The following is a 22,482-nucleotide window of genomic DNA, read 5'->3' as shown; positions in this document are numbered from 1 at the left end:
ACAACCTATTTCTCACCTTTCCCATTCAGTTATTTCCTCAACTAATTATCATTCTCTAAAACTATCTCAACATAACATCACTTCCCTACTCCTTGTTCCCCCTATACCGTTTCCTATAATATGTAACAAGTACATTTGGCTCTGATAGGGTTCAAACTCGAGACCTCACTCCAAAGAGACATCAAACACCACCTTTGTCTTGATTTAGTTCGACGAGTAAGTCATATATCCTGCTCTCTTATTCACATTGCACTTGATATGATTTGATAGCCTATTTGATATTCATATCATTGTCATTAGAAGGAAGAAAAAAGTTTTTTATCTACCTACTTGAATGAGATTAAGAAAAAAAAAATCATAATGAAGCATAGACTGCAAATAATTTATTTATTTAGTTTAATCAACTGCAGTCAGGTTAAGACTTCATTTATGCTGTACAGAGCAGGTAGGCCACAAAAGTTAGAACTTCAGTAAAAAAAAAGGTGGTTCTTGATTAGAAGCTAACAATAGTACATTAATCATGAGAAAGGTAAAAAAATTGTAATTGTTATGTGATTAACCTTTTAATCTCTCCTTTAAATAAATAGGTTCCATTATTTGATCAAATGGATGAAAGGATGCTGGATGCTATATGTGAGAGGCTGAAACCTGCGTTGTCTGCTGAAGGCACATTTCTTTTCCGTGAAGGTGACCTTGTCAATGAGATGCTTTTCATAATCCGTGGTAATCTTGATTCTTACACAACCAATGATGGTCGTACTGGATTTTTCAATTCTTGCCGTATTGGTCCTGGTGATTTTTGTGGTGAGGAATTGCTGACATGGGCTTTAGATCCAAGGCCATGTATCATCCTTCCATCATCTACTCGCACTGTCAAGGCCATTTCAGAAGTCGAGGCATTTGCACTGAGAGCAGAAGAGAAGACTACACAGCAAGCAACTAAGACAGAAATTTAGGTTCTGCTCTCATCAATGGAGAACAGTTGATGGTCCATTATGTTTGGGTAAGGAATTTGCGAGACTGAGTATATTATAAATGGGTAAGAGAATCCATGGTTCCATTGTAATTGGACGAGAGAAAAATAAATTGAGTGAGTCTCTAAAATTAAAATATCACATTATTTTAATTTTCAGAGTCTCTATGGGTTGAGAGAAAATTGATCAATGGGTTGTGAGATAAAAAGAAAAAGAGTGGTTTGTATATATATATATATATATATATATATATATATATAAAAGAAGGGGAAAAAAATTAAAATAAAGATGAGAGAAAAATGTGAGCTTAGTTATAGGAAAAATTCAAAGCTAATTTTATTAAATAAATTTTGGCTAATACATTTCGCTAGTTAATTTTTATTTTGTAAAATTAAAATGTTCTCTTATTTAATTTCTTCTTTATATGTGTACAGTCTAAATTCTCAAACTATACAAATAAAGGCGTCTGTTTACATCACAATTTAATTTTAATATTTTTGATCATTAGTTAATTAATGGATATGATGTATTAAATTAATTTGCCTTATTTAACGTGGCATGGCTCATACTCAAGCTGGCGAAAGACCAACAGCCAATGGATATTAATTATTTGGAGTTAGATTAATTAAATAATTATGTACAAATGAGTGTTATTTATTAGGTAGTTATATATATTTAATGTCCAAAACATATCTATCGGAGACTATGGGTATGAAAGTAGAGCAGTGGGATAGTGGTGTAAGTGGGTGGTTACAGGTGGTTTTGGATAGTAGCAAGTGATGGAGAAAGTGGCCACCAAGCAGCTCTTTTATATAAATAGACTTGCTGGAGGTTCATTCAATGGCTGATAAACATAATGTTTTACTTTCTCTAGTTAAGCCACTCTTTTTACATTTTTATACAATTTTTTACTTTTCGGTCTAGTATCAAATTTAATTTCAATCTTTTATTTTCAATTCAAGCATGCAATTTTCTCTGCAAACATTTCAATTTCTGTAAGCAATCTCTTTAGCTTTCAATGCAATTTACAGCATTCTTGCCTATATTTTAATTCTTGCAAATCTGCTTTTGATTTTCAATGCCAATTTATAATTCATGCACGTATTTGCTTTTCAAGCAATCAGCCAAATTAATTTTCAATGCTCAATTTACTTTTCCAAACAATGATTTAATTTTCTCAAAGTGATTATTTACTTTTTTGTTTATGCAAAGCGATTAATTTACCTTTTCAATGCACAGATTTAATTTCCTGCAAAACTCTCAATCTACTTTCAAGTCAAGCGTTCAATTTACTTTTCAATACATATATTTACATTTTTGCAATGATCAGCCCTTAATTTTCAAGCACAAAATTACTTTTCAATACACAAGCTAGCCTTTAATTTTTCTCAAGCGATCAAATTCTTTTAAATTTTTACAAAAATTAAACGAGTAGAGACCCTAATAAAGTGCATCCTAGTGGAGTTAGGAAACCCAAGAGAAAATTAGGTCCTCTTTTTCCTGCCAAACATTATTTTTAAAAATCTAACTGGCTATTTCACATTGCGATTATATATGCCCCTGGGGATACCCACAATTCAATTTATACGTGAGAAAAAATCATATATATTTTTGACACGTGTAAATTGAGTAAAATTAATTTTACAAGGAAACGCAGTTTCAAGATTATCTTAAACAAATTGACCTAAAAAAATATTCCATGATAGCTAGGTCTGTTTCTTACATACATTATTTATTGAAAAAAAAATACTCATTGAGAATTTTCTAGCAAATAGTATATATATTTTTTTAATTTGGTTCACACACTTTTCTTAAAAGTGTATTTTTTTTATTTAGTTTATTCACTAACTTTGTTTGAAATATATTGAAAAATATAATTCAATATTTTAATATGAACTTATTTTTAAAAATCCTGAATTATTTTAGATATTTCATTTCATTATTTTCCTTTTGCATGTCGAATTTAGTGTTGAGAAAATTGAATAGTACAAAAGAATTCCCACTTCTCTTTAAATTTTCTTTTTTTTTTTTTATCATTATCTTTTTGTCTACTTTTGAGTAAACCCAACTTTTTGATCGGATAAATTTTGACAACTGTTCCTGAACTTATCTAGTTGTAACATTACAGTCTTTCAACTTAAAAATATAACATAAAACCCCATCAACTTACAAATTTTACACAGTAAAATCCCTCTAAACTCCAATTATCAGTTTTTCAGTTAGATGCTGACCTAAACAGTTTCAGCATGGAGCTTCGTTAGTATTTATCTTTTCTCTCTCAAGTTATTGGTAAATTAAATTATTTTTTTTCTCTATAGACAGAATAATTTTTCATGTATAAAGAGAATAATTTTACACTTTGCATAAGAGATGAGAGAGAAATGTTGACTAAATGCCATGCAAGAGCTATTCACATCAGTTTCTAACTGAAAAAACAGTAATTGAAGGTTAGAGGGATTTTACTGTGTAATATTTTAAAGTTTAGAGAATTTTATGTTACATTTTAAAATTAAAGGACTGTAGTGTTATAACTATACAAATTCAAGTATAGTTATTGAAATTTATACTTTTTTGATCTCACTTAATTTCCACAAAACATTGTATGTAGAAGGTTGAATAAGATTGCAACAGAGCAATACTTTAGTCAAGCAGCAGTTTAATAGCACATATTAGTTTTATGGCAAGCAAATTTATTTAGGATTAAAATTTAATTATTATTTAAAAAAAAACCATCTTCAATATTTTATAGCACAAACTTTGAATAGGTCACAGCCTCTAGACAATCTAATCCGTTACCTAATTCACTATTATTAGTCTAAAAACCAAATATGTATTTTTTTTATTCATGACTTCGATAATTTTAAATATGATTTCAATACTAGCTAGTAATTTGGATAAAAGGTTGACCAAAGTCATCAGAACTCCATGTCCAAAAGAAAATGTCAACATCTACTTTAATAAATATCTAGATATTTTTTTCTTATACATATATTCTCATGCAAACTATGCATTTGACGAATCCTAGGCAATGGCTGGCCTTAAATTTATGTACTTCCTTTCAATCATTGTCCTCTTGACCATCACCACCGGATCAGGATGCATCATGGCGTTGCCGCCGGCAATCAAAGGTGCTTATTGGCCTTCATGGCATGAAACATTTCCACCTTCTGCCATAGACACAAGTTTGTTCACTCATGTCTACTATGCTTTTCTCATGCCAAATAATGTCATGTTCAAGTTCGAAATACCCAATTCGACTGTCGTTCTCCTCCTTGATTTTTCAACCACCCTTCATCGTAAAAAACCACCAGTGAAAACCCTCATCTCTATTGGCTATGGAGGTGCTAATCCTCAACAGTTTGCTAGAATGGCATCAGAGGCAAAGTCACGCAAGGTGTTCATAAATTCAGCTATTGAAGTAGCAAGAAAATTTGGCTTTGATGGCTGGATCTGTACTGAGAATCTCCTAAGGACCCAAGAGAGATGCAAGACTTGGGTTATTTATTTAACGAATGGCGTGATGCTATCCAGAAGGCTAAGTCCACAAAAAAGCCTCCTCTATTGCTAATGGCTGCCGTGTACTTTTCCGTCGAGTTCTTATGGTTCAAAAAGTACTGGAAGTACCCGGTGGCACCGATGAAGGAAAACTTGGACTGGATTAATGCAATGTGTTATGCTTATCATGGTTATTGGGACACTACAGTCACAGGGGGCCCACGCTGCTTTGTATGATCCAACTATGAAGCACGGAAACGGCACCGAGTGCCGTTTCCCAGTGTCGGAAACGTTTCCGACGACGAAACGCACCGACACGGCTCGGAAATGTTTCCGGGCCGTTTCTGAAAATATTGAAAATCGGAAACGCGTTTCCGTCCGGAAACGCGTTTCTTTAAAGAAAATTAAAAAAAAAAAAAAATGGGTAGGTTAAAACATTCACCAACAACAGAAAAGAAAGAAGAACAACAGAAAAGAAAGAAGAAGAAAAAGAAAAAGAAAAGGAAAAGGGGTACCTCGGCAGTCGGCAGTCGGCAGTCGGCAGACCACTCGGCACGTCGGGTAAGAATCGCGAAGAAGAAGAAGAAGAAGAAGAAGAAGAAGAAGAAGAAGAAGAAGCAGCAGCAGCAGCCGATTCTCCCAGGTAAGGCGTTTCCCTTTTTTTTTTCCTTCCCATCGTGAAATGATTTTTTTTCCTTCCCATCGTGAAATGAATGGGGGCTGGGTATTGGGTAATTAGGTTTATATTGGGGTGGTTTATTAATTTATTATTATTTAATTTATTATTTTTTTATTATTAATTTTTTTTTCTAATTTTTTTGTAAAATAATTTTATCAAGCAATTTTTATTAATTAATTATAATTTTATTCTATTAATTAATCATAAATTTGTTATATTTAATATCATTTTTTTTTTCTCTAAATGTATATTCCATAATTAGATTTTTCTCAAATTAAATTTGAGGAGTTATTATAAATATTTTTTTTTTAAAAAAAGATAAAAAAATTTTTTCCAAATTCACTAAAAATTTTCAAGATTTGCCATATTTTTACAATCAACATTTCAAAGGAAATTAAGGACAAATGTAAATATATTTTTAAAGTTATTTTTAAAATTATAAAATTTCAAGTTTAAATTCTAATTAACGATAAATAAAAAAAATTTCAACATTCAAAATTTGTATTTTATATTAATATATTTTATATTTTTGTAATAGTTTATATATAATGTGTTTAATATAATTTGTTTTAATGTATCGTTATATTATATATTAAAATTTTTCATAATATAGTCAATTTATTCAATTTTATTATTTAATTCTTTTTTAACATTTGAATGTGTTGTAATTAATATTTATTTCTTATAAGTATGAAACTTCTAAATATGTATTTTTATAGTTGAATTTAAATGTTGATTTGAACTTTATTTATTATTAAACATCTTTCATAATATATATATATATATATATATATATATATATATATATATATATATATATATATATTTATTTATTTATTTATTTATAAATATACCCCTATATTTTTTATATTTACACGTTTCCCCCACGTTTCCGTTTCCTATGTTTTTTAAAATGCCATTTCCCTGTGTCCGTTTCCGCGTTTCCCCGTGTCCGCGTTTCCGTTTCCGTGCTACATAGTGATCCAAAGAGTAATATAAGCACAAGCTGTGGTCTTAAGTCATGGGTTAGGGCTGGAATGCCTTGGCACATGGTTGTTATGGGCCTGCCATTGTATGGGAGGACTTGGAAGCTCAAAGACCCAAATCTAAACGAAATCGGAGCACCGGTGGTAGGACTTGGCCCCGGAGACGAAGGTGTGCTGAATTTTGCCGAGGTGGTAAAGTTCAATGAGGAGAATGGAGCAACAGTGGTATATGATGTGGAAACTGTATCCACATATTCATATGTTGGATCATCATGTATTGGGTATGATGATACCTTGTCCACACTACTAAAATAAGGTTTGCTCAAGCCCTTTGGCTTCGTGGGTATTTCTTTTGGACCCTTAGCTATGATAATGAGTGGAAAATCTCAATGCAAGGTAAATCTGGAATCTTACTCTACTTTCCTTCTTGTATACTTTTTTTTTTTTTTTGTGATATTGTTTTCAGTATGGTGATGTTAACAATGCATTTTTTACAGCCATTTTTTACAGCTTTAAGGGCATGGCCTATCGATGAATTATATCAAAGATTGGGAGATGGTATAATTCATTATAAATTTATAATTGTTATTTCTATTTATAAGTGATTAAAGACTTCATGTAAGAAGGCTAGCTGACAATTGAAGAGAAAATGGAATAGTTTCCATATGCAAGCCCAATGGATATATAGAAGTGAAATGTAATGAATACTAGTAAAAAGAATAAGGGTTATAATTATATGTGGAAGGAGTAAAATAATGAGAGTAGTGTGTGGTAGTTCAGTAATTGTTAGAGCCTATATATATTAGAATAGGCTATTCCAAGAATCAATAAACAAGAATATTTTTCTTTCATCTTTAAATATTCTCTTCTCTTCTCATCTAATTTATTTCTTTTCTCATCCAATCTATTTCTTTTCTCATCTATTTCTATCTCTTTCTCTCCCTATTCCTCTATTTCACTAAGTATGCAAGCTGATATGTAATAAATTGGTATAAGAGCACTTTGATCAGTGAGCAATAACTAGAATTGCTTCATCTATGGCAAATCAATGATACTTTCCAAATACAGATTTCTTTCCATTCTTGTCTTCCTCTCTTCCTTTTCTTCCTTTCCCCTCCTTCTTCTCTCCGGTGTGACTCTGTTTTTCTATCTTTTTCCCTAGTTCTTTTCAATTTCTTCTATTTTAGATCTGTAACCCTGAAATTAGGGTTTCCTTTTCTTTTTAACAAATTCTGTTTCTTCTTCTTCTTTCTTTCTTGAAATTCTTGAATCAAATTTCTTTCTTTTTCTGTTTATTTTTAGTTTTTTCTTCTATTTTCCTTCTTAATTTTTTTTTTCACTTCCTGCATTTCAAGAAACTTGTTTCTTGAAATTTTTCTTCCTTTCCCTCGTTTTTTCTCTTGTGCTGAAATTTTTTTTTTCTTTCCTCTATATCTTTCTTCCTTTTTTATAAAATATTTTTTCCTATTTTTCTAATTTCTTCTTTGTTCTTCTTTTCATAATTTGCCTTCTTCTTTTCTCTATAATTTTCTTCCAATTCCAGTATCAGTTTCTCGTTCTAAGTCTCTAGAATGTTTTGACTAAGGGATGGGATGAGCTAGATGAGTTGACAAGGCTAGATAAGCTAACTTAGGTGGGCTAATGCGTTGAATGTAATGGACAGGGCAATATTCTATTATTTTATAGGGGTTAATATAAATAGGAGAAGAATAGTTGTAAATGGGTATTCTGAAAATCAATAACAAATGCAGAATTCTTCTTTCCCTCTTCTTCTCTAATTTTAATTTCATCCTTTCTATTTCTCTTCTCACCCAATCCCTTTCTATCTCTTTCTCTCCCTATTTCTCTATTTCAATAATTGTGCAGGTTTGATATGTAACAGAAATATTTGATGGGTTCATACGTTAGATGGTGGCTGTAAAGATAGAGACACTTATAGAGAAGGAAAGGAAAAGCTGATTGTAATGCCCTCACTTTAGGTAGTCCATACATTCTACTATTCCGATGACTAATGTTTGTTCGGACAGCCAGAATATCGAAAACTACACTCAAACTAGAGTGAGGAGGCATAAATTGATTGAATAAAGACCAAAAAAATTAAGGAAAAATAAAAGAAAAGAAATGCCAATCGGTTAAATGAGCCGGAAGTCACGGCGATGGATAACCCTAATGGGAAGCGACTATGAAGATAGTTGTCAATCCCAGACCCATGGGAAAACCTTGTGAAATAAATATGGGAACTTAATAAGAGGATTTATAAGGTTTAAATGCCAATAAAAATGCCAAAGAGAATATAAGAAAATCTAGCCAATCGGTAAAGACAAATATAACTCGATAAGTTCAACGAAGGGCATTTTGATCATTTCACCCTTAGGGTTGAATTTTGACCTAAATGCCAAGTAAAATGAGAGAGATTAAAACACATAAAATAAATGAAAATTATGAATTTGTGTAATGGAAAAGAAAAGAAAAGAAAAAGAAATTAAATTATGATGTAAGCATGACACAAGGATGAGTTAAGCATGATTTAAGCATGATGGAATAATGACATAATTAAAATTTTAATTCAATCTTAAGAAGATAAATACATAATAAGAGAAAATCTCATCTTCTTAATTTCTTCTCCCATGGCTGACCCATCTTCCTTAGAGTGCTCCACCATTTTTCTCAAGCTTCAAGCTTGATTTCCCTTTATTCCCACCTCAAAACCCTTAAGTGTCTTTACTAAAAATTGTCCTCACACATTGAGGAAGATAGTGGCAGCCAAGAAATGAAGGAAACTTGAAGTTTTACAGGATCAAACTGGGCTCCAAAGAGGTTAGTGCACTATCTATACCTCTCTTCTTCTTTAAGCATGGTTAGTATGTTCAATTAATTTAAAATTTCATGAAATTGATAAGAATACTGTGAGCAAGTAGAACCCTAATTTTTGGCAGCCTTGGGAATAGGGAGAATTTGATAATTTTAATTGTTCTAAATTTGTTAGTAATGGTATGTGATGAGTGTACTTAAGTTAGATTGTGAATTTTATGTATTATGCATGAGTTATGAAAATTGAAGTTAGGGTTTTGACCTAACTTTGGGAACTTTGTGTATGGCTTGAAATTGATGATGTTGAGATGGATTTTTTTACTATTAAAAGTGCCATGAATGTGAATTAAAGTTTGGAAGTTGGGTGAAATTGAAATTGGGAGTGCTGAATTTTCATGTAGGATTTTGGACCTATGAGTCCAATGTGGTTTTTAAGCCATAAATATAGTTGTCTTGCTCCAATTAGTGTGAGGCCAATTGGAGATGAAACTTAGGATAATTTGCTACATTTTTTATGAAGAGACCATGGCTAAATGCTGACCCTAACCTAGCCTAAAATTGGCTTGAATCTGGGTAATCCTATTCTGGACTTGGAAAAATTATCAAATAAATAGTAAATGTTTAAATGGCCATAACTTACTCTAGGAAGGTTAGAATGACCTGATTTTTAAACCATTGGAAAGGTTAGACATACGAGAAAATTTTTCATGAGGAACATAGGACCCAGTTCTACCTCTAACCCAACTAAATTGCTAGAAAAATTTAGGTCAATAATTCTGACTAGAACCAAAATTGACCTGAAATTCTGGGTTTAGACCTACCCGACCAGTTTTGGCAAAAATTCCATAACTTGGTCCACAAAATTGAAAATATAGTGAAACCAAAGCCAAAATATCCATAAGACCTATAACTACAATTTTGGTGTTTTGACCAAAACTCAAAACCTAATGGAACTTGGTTAAATTGCTAGGACAAATCAGCATGCCAAAACCTAAAATTGAACTAAATAACCACTTGACCCCAGAGCTGTATTTATAGCATAACTTTTAATAGAAAACTCCAATTGGGATGAGCCAAACTGTTCTGGAAACTTGAGGAACATGGCTCCAACTTTGATTCAGGAACCTTTCTCAAAATTTGAGTGTAGGAACCCTAAAATGCGAACAACGACACTGACCTGAACCTGAAATCCTAAAGGCACAGGGTTCATGAATCTAGGTCAGTCAATTAGCTATAACTCACCCTACATAACTTGAAAATTTATAATTCTTGAACCTAAGACATAGGGTAGCAACTTATATGAAGAATATTAGGCCTAAAATTGACTGTAGTATGCCTAAATGACTAGGCAAAGATTGACTCCAAAATCTGCTTGATTCTAGAACCAGAAAGAGCCAATGAACCAATTATGGTAATTTGACCATAACTTGAGTTCTAAAACTCCAAATGATATGATTCAAAAAGGAAAACAAAGATAAGACATAGAAGAATAACTTCCGTGATGGAAGTATGGCCAAATAGTAACTACAACTTGACCAATTGGCTAGGTGAAGTTAAGACACTAATTTTGGATTCATGTAATCCTTTACAAAATGACCTAAGTTGTAAATGTTATTCACCCTACGTGAGTTGATGAACATATATTAGATGTTATTAAATACTTGGGACTTATGTTTTCCCATTACAAGTGACATGAAAATACTATGAAATGCAACTAGTACACAATATGAAATAATGAAACAATAAGTACTTAATAACACTACCTTGCCCAAAGTATACCTAGACTTATGTATATAGCATGGATCGATTGGTATACCAATTAGGGAGTACAGATTACAGTACTTCCCACAGGAATGATCATTGATAGACAATATATGTTTGATATGGTTATTCTACAGGCTTTATTCCTGCCCGTTGGCCATTGTGCCTAATTTTATTTCTGGCTTCATGCCTGCCTGCTGGCCTCGTGCCTGACATAACAGATGTATACATGTTAGATATACGGATGTTTAACTAGTACACTCCCGTGTATCCAGTCTTTATAGTCTGTCATAGGTTACTTGGGCATAAATATGAGTAATAAGTTTTAAAATTAAATAATTACATGAATAGATCACTGATATGAAATTAATAAGACCGAACATGAGATAAATGAGCAGAAAAGATCCCGATAAATTTAATTGCTCCCAAAGTTTAATTAGCATGTAAAAGACTCAAAATTTATGAAAGTATATATGAAATAGAAATTTTTATTTATTTAGTTATTTTTACTTTACTTTATGCACCACTAAGCAAAATTGCTTAGCACATTAGTTTTTACCACGCATAGGTACTGGAGACTACCACCAGCAGCAGCAGCAGTAGATAGGCATTGCATCAGATCTGCCATTGTGTGGTTATCACCTCAGCAGAGTAGTTTTGGTAGGACCCATGTATATTTAGCTTTTGTATTTTGATTATTATATATAAGTAAATGATGTAACTCATTTTGTGACTGTAAATAAATTGTAAATTATTGTATATGAATTTTATATAAATGAAATGACATGTGATTTCTTTTTCAATGAATTTATGAGAATTTGATGACATGATATGGTACATGGATAAATGAGATAGTTATTAAACTATTTTTAACAGGCATACGCTAATAAAAACAGAGGGGACTCTATCCGGGTCTCTATAAAAATAAAATGTGATAAAAAAAATTTTCTACACATGGGATAATATAAACAAATGGACATTAAATTAAAAATGTGCACGACAAGATAAGATAAGGTGCTCCGGCACCGAATATGACATATCTTGCTCGGCTACACTGTAGACGGGTAAGGGGTGTCACACTAATGAAGGTGAGTAAAAGAGCAGAATTTACACTGCAAGCAGGAAGGTTATAAATAGAATTATTGTAGCTAGTTTGATCCAGGTTTGTGCATGTAAACATTGTTGATTGGAAGTGATCAGAAAGATTAAGAAGGTAATGGCTTTGGATGTTATGAAGGTAAGCTAGCGTGTGCTTAGGAGTAAACTCTAGTTATGGATTGTTGATCCACGTGAACATTATGCTTTTATCTCATTTGGTATGGATGCGAACATGACAATTTCACTCTAAGATGATTTTTGTTTCAAACAATTTTGTAAAGAAAGCTTAGTATTAACGAATAAATTAATTTACCCATTTAGCTTAGTAGTACTAGAGTCATCTCTAGGGCTGTGAAATCTTAAATTTGAGTATCAGTTAGAGCCAGTTATTAAAAAAAAAAAAAAAATCATCAACCTGTTATAATTGAATTATGAGACATTAGAACACAAATTCAATGATTTGAAGATTGAATTGAAACCTTTGGGGTGTTTGTTGTTCTCTCCCTTGAATCATGAGACCAAAGAGATGTAAGAAGTCACTTCTTTTGAAATGAAATTTTCAAGTTGCTTGATGACAAATTACAACAAATCATGTACCTACATTTTCCAAAGAAATGTGTGTTTTATCATCACCAGCAACAAAAACTTGTTCAAAAAAATTGATCACTATCTTGCATTTATAATAAAAAAAACTAAGAAGATGGAGCATCCCACTCTAATCTTTGTTAATTGGAATTCATACTTGGTTTTTTTTTTTTTTTGTTCTATATATTTACCACTTTCACTTGTTTACTATAAATTGATGCATAAAAGAATGTGTTTGGAATATAATCATATATTAACATCTGCTCTTTTGTGTTGATGCTAAATCTTAAACCTCACTCTTGAATCCCCAAAATTCTTTAGCAAAAAAGTTAAATGTGTATCACTTGAAAATATTGAAAATTTGGTTACCAAAACTTTTGGTGCTGTGGATTGAATCTTTCTTAATTGGTATTTCATATATTGTTAATATTCCACATCAATTTGGAAAAGGGTAATATACGTCTTATAAAACCTTGAGCACGCCCCCACACTTGAGTTAACTTTTGATGTTGGGTTAGACTCAGCCTAAGATTGTATCAGAGCCTCCCCAACTGATGCAACCCAAGATCTTTGCTCAAGATAGTCGAATAAGCCTTTGGTATCCTTACCCCTACTTCAAATGCCTTAAGTAATTGATTGGTTTGTTAATTCATCTTAATTGGCTTAACCTAATTGATTCTAAGGTATTCTAAACCTTAATCCCAATTTAGTAGCAATTAAGAATAAATTAAATAGGAAGCTAAATTGTTAACTTAAGATAAAAATCTAAGTAAACAATTAACTACCTTAGCATAAAATTAAAGAAAGCTATCAACTCATTTTAATATGAAAATTTATCAAAAGGAAAAACTCAAATCTCAAATCTCATCTTATGGAATTTGGCTAATGCATATTTATAGGGGGTTAGAATTCAGATTTCCTCCTTTACAAAGAGTCCTAATAATATAATAATTCCTATCTAAGTTGATTAAGTCAAACCCACCAGAACAAAGTTCTAAATATTAAGAAAACTTGTAAAACTAATCCTAACTTAATGACTAACCATATGCTGGCCGAATTAACATTAATTCCCCAAGGGAATTCGACATCAACAACAATTTAAAGAAATAATTAAAGAAAATAGTCCTAGCTAGATTACAAGGCTCTATAAAGCATGGACATGAAATTCCATGCCAAAACTTATGGCTGACCAAATCTAACCAATTAAAGAAACTTAATAACTTAAAAATGGCTTCATGAAAAATCAAGATTCTTGAACCATTGGAAACCCCATGAAAAGATCTTCAAATCAAGTACCATATGTGATATCTTTTCAAGTGGTTTAAGCCTTCAAAATAAGTGTATAAAGTTAAGCCCAATTATTGATCAATTCTTAGTCCACCAATAAACCAACCTATGTATTAGGCCCACACGGCTCAATTAAATTAATTAACTTAGGCTGGTTTGTGCCTTCATCCATCCATGTTTACTAGTCCTTTAAGCCCTTAGTTGAATTCGACCCAAGTTGGCATGTAACATGGTTTTGTGCACACATCTGAACTTGGGCTTTCAATTGTTTCAGCTTGGATCTTGTGATTGACCCATTATTTATCATTGGGAAATCATTCAAACCTTCATAATGGATTGGCCAAACCTCCTCTTGTGCATGGTCCATTGAATCTGCCTTTGATCTTGCATCACTAACTGAGGTTGAACTTCCCATAAGTGTTTTACTCCTCTGGCATGAGGAGCGTGTGTTAATATCCCACATCTCTCTTTAGAGTTGTGGTTGCTAGGGATGCCTTTTCTGCTTAGGGTTTTACCAACTTCATCAAGCTCCACTCCACGTAGATTTTCCATCATTTTTTTTAATAAATTTCTAACACTAAGAGCAGAAAAGAACCAATCATATCGTAATAACCTGAATTTTTTTTTAATATAAAGTTTACTAAATTTTAATAGTATTTAAATATTATTTTAATAGTATTTAAATATTATTTTAATATTATATAACTAATTTATAATATTGTAATACTTTCATTTATATATTATTTTTAAAAGTTATTTCTAAGCATATTTTATGAATTATTTAATAGTTCAATTTTAATTTAAACGATTAGTTTTAAATATTAATATTAAATTAATTAACAAAATATATTATTTCATTATTGTTAACCTTGGTTCAAAGATTTGATTTTAGCTATTATTATTATTATTATTATTATTATTATTATTATTATTATTATTATTATTATTGAAGTGTTTTATTTTAATTTAATTTAAATATGTTAAAGTAAGCTTGGACCTAATTAAAAAGGAAGAAAAGGACCTAAATGAAAGCACTGTGAAAGTTTAGGGATTAACAAGAAATTAAAAGTTAAAAAAAAAAGAGACCAATAAAAAATTTCCAGCAGCTTCTTCTCCCCCATCCCCCCACTCCCCTCCTTTTCCCTCTTCCCTGACTACCTTCCTTCCCCCATCCCTATCTCTCTCTCTCTTTCTCCAACCAGGGGCCAAACCACTGCCGGCCAATATCTCCAACCATCGCCCTCACCATCAGCGACCTCCGGCGACATCCTAGCAACAAGCTTCGACAGCCTAAATGAGAGGAAGGGGAGAGAAATCCACGCGTCGTCGGAGCTTTGGACCCCAATTTCTAACATTTTCCACACCGGACAACCATGCTTCCACTGGTGTTCACCTCCTCAAAGCCAAGTGCACCTTTCCCGACCGATGATGTTCCAAACTGCCGCCAGTAGCATGTCATTCCAAGGAGAGAGAAAAAGTGGGTTTTTACCACTTTTTGATGAGATTCCAGTTGATCTGACCATCAGATTGATGATTCGAGACCACCAATGAACTCAGGGTGACGAAACCTTTGAGATGGGATCCGATTAGACACTATTTGGAAAAGGTGATCATCGGACGGTTCAAATCATTTGATGAGATTTTCAACCTTTTTTGACGCTTGTAAATTGAATATAATTATATGATAATTGTTAACAATTTATGGGCTTCATTTAGGTGCAATCGAATTAGCGATAGATCACCAACACTCGGGATCGAGTTTTTGGCCCAGTCTGGGTGTCCAGCGAGCTGTCCCAGAAAGGGTTCATGTTTACAATCATTCCTAGTGTTTTTAGACATCTCGAATGCATTCCAGGTAGCAGAATTTGCAAAGGTAGTCTCAAACTTAAGTTGTGTATTTTTTACCTTGGCTAAACTAGCTGATAAATCTATAAAATATTCCTCGCTTAGTAAAATTGAGTGAAATAAATTTAATTAATACAAGGACATTGTAAAAGACATCCAGGAATACTTAAATAATTTTTGAAGTGCTAAAAATAATTGTTTAGACTGTAGAGGAGTTAGGGACTCGAGCTGGAGTTTAAATGTTTGAACTTAGATTAGGTTTCTTGTAGGCCTCGGATGGGCATTATAATTATTGTTGTGGGCCTAAGGCCTTGTATGTTGCTGTTGTTATATTTTCTTACAGGGGGGTTAGGTACAGTTATAAGGGAGACTCTACTGAAATTTTGGTAAGACCTTGGGAATTATTTTTACTTCTTTAAATTAAATTAATTAGTTAATTCTGTTAGTAAATTTATAGAGGTCAGTGTGTCTGTATAGGTGATCGATGCCTGCTAACCTTTCTTCTCACTCCAGTCGGACCAGCTGTAATCGGATTGATCAGTCTGTGAGTTGGATAGTAGTTATTTTTATAATTTCAATATTAATTATATATCTCGCATATTCATGCATTTTATAAATATTTAATTATGCACATAGATAGTTAATATATTAGGAATATTTTGATTGTTACATATTTAAATATTATTATTTGTTTGTGATTACCGTCCTGAGGATGATTTAGAGCTGAGTATATTATTTATAAATCGTATATATAGATATGGATTGGATGGGTAGTCCCAGCTTAAGCTAGTCTCACTGGAACCCGGTTCTTATGGATATGGAAAGATGGGGTGAGGCACGGCTTCGAGTTAATCTCGCTGGCTCCTGCATTTAAATCTAAGCGAAAGTTCAGCTTGAGTTAAGCTCACTGGTAGGATTTGAATTGAGAGAGCTGTATAGGAGATCAGCTCCCAGATTTATATATAGATGTAATACATTGGGTACGTGAGTAGCTCCAAATTATCTTTTCGTGCGAATACTAGGTGAATTATTTGTTATATGTATTGCATGTGCATTTCACGATAAAATTATACTAGTTTTTAGATAGTTATAGAAATTGCACCTATAATCAATATCTAAACTCTCTGAGTCGAATGCTTATTCCTATTCAAATATTTTTCCCAGGTTGTATGAGGAGCAAGTTTACTTTTGGGTCTAACCTATGTTTTTCTCTATAGGCTATGGTACTTCTTGGTTAGTAATTTTTATAGTTTTTATTTATTTAACTACTGGAACTCCGTTGTGACACCAATGTATTCATGTATTATAGTAATTAATGGAGATTAAGTGGTTTGTGCATAATAGCTATCAGGGTTGAGCTAGGCTCCCTTAATTTTGGTTTTTTTTTTTCTCTGATTGTTATCGGATTGGGTTGGCCTAAATAAATTTATAATATTTTATTTTATTTTGTTGCATGTTAGACCTTGATTTTGGTCCTAGTTATGGGTTTGGGAATAGTGAGGCTTACTACGGGCCTCGGGGGCTTTATGCTGACTCAGGTCCTAATGCCGATTCGGCCTGTGGAATCATATCATGACACATATGAATTATAAGGAGAAATTAAAAATGGTTCACATAAAAGTCATTTAAGAATTTTATTATTGTATCATGTTAGCATTAGATTAGCAACTTAGCAGTGGAGTTTTTACTTTTTAATTATAATAGAGAAGGTTATTCAAACTTGGCTAATGAACTAGTGATAATGCTTTAAGCATGTATTAACATTGCCCTTTCTTGTGGTTTTAACACTCTTGTTGTTGATAGTTGGACCGGCAATAACACTAATTTTCTTCTATTGGACATGATTAAAAATTATTCTCTCCATTATGCACTTGCTAAATTCTTTTCAAATAAATTAATTATGGAAAGAAAGTAAGATATTGCATATTTATTTTTCTTGAGAGAAATAAGTATATTTGTGATGCAAATTTGTACTTTATAAGATTTTAAAACTTAATTACATTTTATTTCCCAAATTGATGTATTATAAATATTTTAATCTCTCAAAATATTATATATTTCAATTATAATACAATAAAGATTAAAATTATTAACTTTAAAAGCATTTATCTTTGATTCAGAGGTATTATAGTCATCCTTATTTACAAGATTTTGAGTTCGAGTTCTAATCAAAGCTAAATATTATTGGTCCAATGACTAACAATATTTCTTTTCTTTTGCTACTTTTCATATTAAAGAAATTATATGTAATGCAACACCAATTTCAGTTTTGGCTAAGCCAAGCATATGGTCATTGTCACTCTAATTCCTAGTTTGGTGGATTTCTTTGGTTAACATTAACTTATTGGGTGGGTTAGATCTATCAATTTGTTTGTTTAACATTACTGTTGGAGTTACTATTGAGCAAAAAAAATTTTTTTAATATATTATTAGATAATATTAAAAATTAATTTAAAATTAAATTTAATAAGTTTTAGTTATTAAAATACTAAAATAATAAAATAACTTTTTTAAAAATTTTTTTTATAACTGCATATTTAAAAGGTACTTTAAAAAAAAAAGTAGTTTTGGTCCTCAAAATATATACAGTAAGGCTTGGAGGATTTGCGATTAAACAGTTTTAGAGGACTAAGACCTAACTATAGGATTTTTGTTTTAGTTTATGTTTTGATCAAATATGATAGTTAATTTTTTCAAAAAACTTTGTTTCCCCCTTAAAGGGAAAGAAAAGGGTTTGCCTTAAAATTGGATGAACTAGATAATTCCAGTTTAATGTGAATAGACCCTAGGACTAGAGATGGTTTTCAATGCGACAACTAACAGAGGCCATCAGCCTGGGATTCTAGGGAGGAAGTGGTGCGATTTCACTCCTCCATCAGTCTAGGGTTTTCAACTTGTGCAGAAAAATTGAACATGCAATTCACTCTTGAATTTGGGTAAATCCTTTCTCTCCTTTTTCCTCTGAATCTCACTAGTTATCGTTTCAGATATTTCTTCTTTTTCATTAGATTGAAATAAGTTATTGTTTTTTCTAGTCAGGCAAGAGGAATGAATTAGTGCTATTCTGTTATGGGCTTAGTGTTGTCTCATGAATTGATATGCTTCATGAAATGAAACTCAGGGATTCCACTAAGGATTATTTCAAAGTAATTGATGTGGACTTCATGTCCCACCTGTTCACTTTCTTTAGCTAAGGGGTCTAAGTTTTGATTGCTTTCCACTCAATGACCAAATCTTTATGGCGTTATCTGAAGGAGCTCTCTTTGAAGCTGTAGCTGCCAGGGGATGCCTTTTTGAAGCTGTAGCTGCCAGGGGATGCCTTTCTTGCTTGGGGTTTCAACAACTCCATCAAGCTCAGCTCCACTTAAATTTCCATCATTTTATTGATTTCCAACACTGAGAGCAGAAAAGAACCAATCATATGAATTGATTTAAGGAGAAATTAGAAATGGTTCACATAAAAATCATTTAACAATGTTTTTCTTGTATCATTTTAGCATTAGATTAGTAACTTAGCAGTGGAGTTTTTACTTTTTAATTATAATAGAGGAGGCTATAAATTCAAGCTTGGCTAATAAGCTAATGATACTGCTCTAAGCATATTTAACATCGCTCTTTCTTGTGGTTTTTTTTTTTTTTTTTTTTTGAGATATATTTGGCTTTGATTGGGGTTTGAACTTGAAATGTTATAGCCCTGAAAATGAGTTCAATATCACTAAACTAAAGCTTATTGGTCTCTTTCTTTTGTAGGTTTAACACTCTTATTGTTGATAGTTGGAATAGCAATAACACTAATACTTATGGAGAATTTTCTAGCAAATAGTTTATTATTATTATTATTATTATTATTATTATTATTATTATTATTATTTGGTTCACACACTTTTCTTAAAAATTATATTTTTTTTCTTTAGTTTATTCACTAACCTTGTTGGAAATATATTGAAAAATACAATTCAATATTTTAACATGAACTTATTTTTAAAAGTCCTGAATTATTCTAGATAGTTTCATTTCATTAGTTTCATTTAGGATGTTGAATTTAGTGTTGAGAAAATTGAATGGTACAAGAGAATTACTATTTCTCTTTGAATTTTTTTTTTCTTTTATCATTATCTTTTTATCTACTTTTGAGTAAACCTAACTCTTGATCCCGCTTAATTTCTACAAAACATACTTAATTTCCACAAAACATTGTATGTGGAAGGTTATTAACAATCTGTTTAAGTTTTTGAGAATAAAAATCTATTTAAGTTTGATTGATTCTTCCTTTTTCCCCACTAACTGAACAAGCTATGCAGTGTATAATATATATGTGTATATATATATATATATATATATATAGCAGGAAGTTTTCTCTTGTTACTACTACGTGGTATTTTAAGAAAAGAGCTTATCAATAGACATATTTTCTCTTAGTTTTGTCACATGGCACTTACTATATAGAAATTTATATATTTTTTAATTACTTTTAGTTTTGTCACATGGCATTTACTATATGGAAATTTATATATTTTATAATTATAACAATTATTATCTTCTACACTAAGTATTTAATTCTAACTTTTATTTAATCCTCTTTTTAATTTCCTTTTAAATATCTTTATTATTACCATTATTATCACAATTTTCATAATTATTGTAAGTAATTATTGTCTTTTATGCTTATATATATATATATATATATATATATATATATATATATATATATATATATAGAAGTAGGGAAAATTTTTCTTGGTGTTGCTCTGTGGCATTTCAAGAGGAAAGCTTACCACGCGGACATATTTTCTCTTAGTTTTGCCACATGACCTTTACCATATAGAAATTTATATATTTTATAATTATAGTAATTATTATCTTTTATACTAAGTACTTAATTTTATTTTTTATTTAATTATCTTTTTAATTTCCTTTTAAATATCTTCATTATTACCATTGTTATCATAATTTTCATGATTAACTAATTAAAAATATTAGATATATTTCAATAATTTTATAAATTCTTTTTTAATGATTATTAAATTTTTAATTATTTTATTTAATTATAAAAATTTTAAAATTATATATCAAATGAAGTTAAATATTTTGCTCTCTTACTCCTTTTTATATATTTAATAAATTGTAATTTACTTTAATGTTATTTTATTTGTATTTATCTTATTTTAATACGCATATAATAAGGACATATTTTCAATTATATATATATATATATATATATATATATATATATATATAAATTCTGAAAAAATGAAATAAAATTTTATTTTCATAGTTATGGTAAATAAGAAATTTATATTAATATTTAATTCTCATTATTTTTTTATTTTTTATAGTATAATTTATAAATAATTAATATTATTGCTTTAGTTAATATAAATCATGTTATCTTGTTTTATTATTATTTAGGAAAAAATTTTTTAATATATATATATTGTAACATTCCAAATTTTTAAATAATTATTTACATGTAAATTTTGATATTTTAATGGACTAAATATTGTGATATTTTAATTTGAATTTTTTGGATTTTTAAAATTAGGTTTTTATTTTTTAAGGTAATTAATTTAAATGATTTTTAAAAATTAATTCAAAGATCAAGTGGCAAGTTTGAAAATATTTTTGGACTCTATAAATTTTTTTAGTATTCTACAATTTTTTCAGAATTTTTGGGCTTCATTTTGGGTACTAGGACATAGCAAAAATCAAATTTCAGGTGTTCTAAATTAAATTGGCCGAATCGGACAAGTCCTCTTTTTCTCTTCTTTCCTTCTCCTCTTTGTGCTGCAAGACCTCCCTCCCATCTCTTCCTCTTTTCTCTCTCCTCCCTCCCCACCACCACCGGCCACCACCTTCCCTACCTTCTTCCCTCGCTAGTGCACCCCTAACGCCCTTCCCCCGCTGCTAGTAGCCTCCTTTCCGGTCCAAACTTCCCTCACATGCGCGCACGACTCTTTGTCTTCCCTTGTCATTTTCGACGATTTCGGCTACCAGTTGGGCCAAGTCTTATTCCATTTTTGTTCTACATCTCACAGGCTTTCCATAGACACCAATTTCATAAATTTTTATCAAATGGTTTGTGTAAATCGAGCTTGAAAAATTTTAACCCTTTTTGACTTCCAAACTAAATTTCTCCTAAACCGAAAATCCTACCAACAATCCGAGACCACCAGCGCGTCCTACACATCGAAAGCTTTGCAACGACACCAATTTCGAATTTTTTTTACACCAAAAATTTGGTGAGTTCCACAAATTTGCTAGTAATTTTTCAAGTCTTTAATGAGTCTTTTTAATTAAATAAAAATTGTATTTTAACTCCTGGTGTTGTGGATTTTATGTAGGTGCTTTCGTTTCGAAGAAATTTCACTAGCAACCGGAACAACAATTTCAGGCTAGAAGCATGAGCTGCCGGACTCACTTCAGAAATGGGTCAGTATTATAATACTTTTTACCATTTTCATATGCCCCGAATGCATTCCAGGTATTAGAATGAGTGTAGGTAAACCCGAACTTCGAATTCTCCCTTTTACCAAATGTTTAGTCTAGAATAAAAATTCATAAAATATTCATGGGTAGCTAAAAAATTATAATTCCAATTGCAATAGTAGAATGACATTGTAAAGGTAGGGAATAATTATAGAATTTTTGGGGCTAATTTGGATTTTTATAAAATGTTAGTTTTAAGCTAAATAGCTGAATTGTGTATTTATGTGAGATTTAACTGGTTTGCAAGCCTAGGAGGGGCATTGGGTTATTATTGTGTTGTGGGCCTGAGGCCTTTTAGATTGAAAAGTGTTAGTTGAGTGGTTTTGCAGGTTGGGTAGATCCTAGGTACGAGAGAAACTCTGTCGGATTTTCGGTATAAATTTAAAGTGTCTTTGACTCTTTAGTTCTTTGTTTTGATCTGTTATTGATAAATTTCTTGAATATAATTGTTTAGGTAATCCGAGTCAACCTTCTT

At 31.1% G+C, this 22,482-nt stretch overlaps 1 protein-coding gene and 1 pseudogene across 1 annotated transcript; both read left to right on the top strand.

Annotated features, from left to right (window-relative positions):
* The first annotated feature begins 605 nt into the window (after positions 1–605).
* LOC131175271 (protein CNGC15b-like) lies at positions 606–956 on the top strand. Its single transcript, XM_058138984.1, has one exon. The coding sequence runs from the start codon at positions 606–608 to the stop codon at positions 954–956; it is 351 nt and encodes a 116-aa protein (XP_057994967.1).
* A 2,985-nt stretch (positions 957–3,941) lies between these two features.
* Positions 3,942–6,848, top strand: LOC110652131 (class V chitinase CHIT5b-like; annotated as a pseudogene).
* Positions 6,849–22,482: the final 15,634 nt, after the last annotated feature.

The sequence above is a fragment of the Hevea brasiliensis genome, chromosome 17 (genome assembly GCF_030052815.1).
Source record: "Hevea brasiliensis isolate MT/VB/25A 57/8 chromosome 17, ASM3005281v1, whole genome shotgun sequence".
Lineage (NCBI taxonomy): Eukaryota > Viridiplantae > Streptophyta > Magnoliopsida > Malpighiales > Euphorbiaceae > Hevea > Hevea brasiliensis.
The sequence above is the reverse complement of the archived record's forward strand: the minus strand, read 5'-3'. Positions and strand labels throughout refer to the sequence as shown.

Coding starts and splice junctions, on each gene's coding strand:
- LOC131175271 (XM_058138984.1), top strand. CDS start 606: ATGGATGAAAGGATGCTGGATGCTATATGTGAGAGGCTGAAACCTGCG.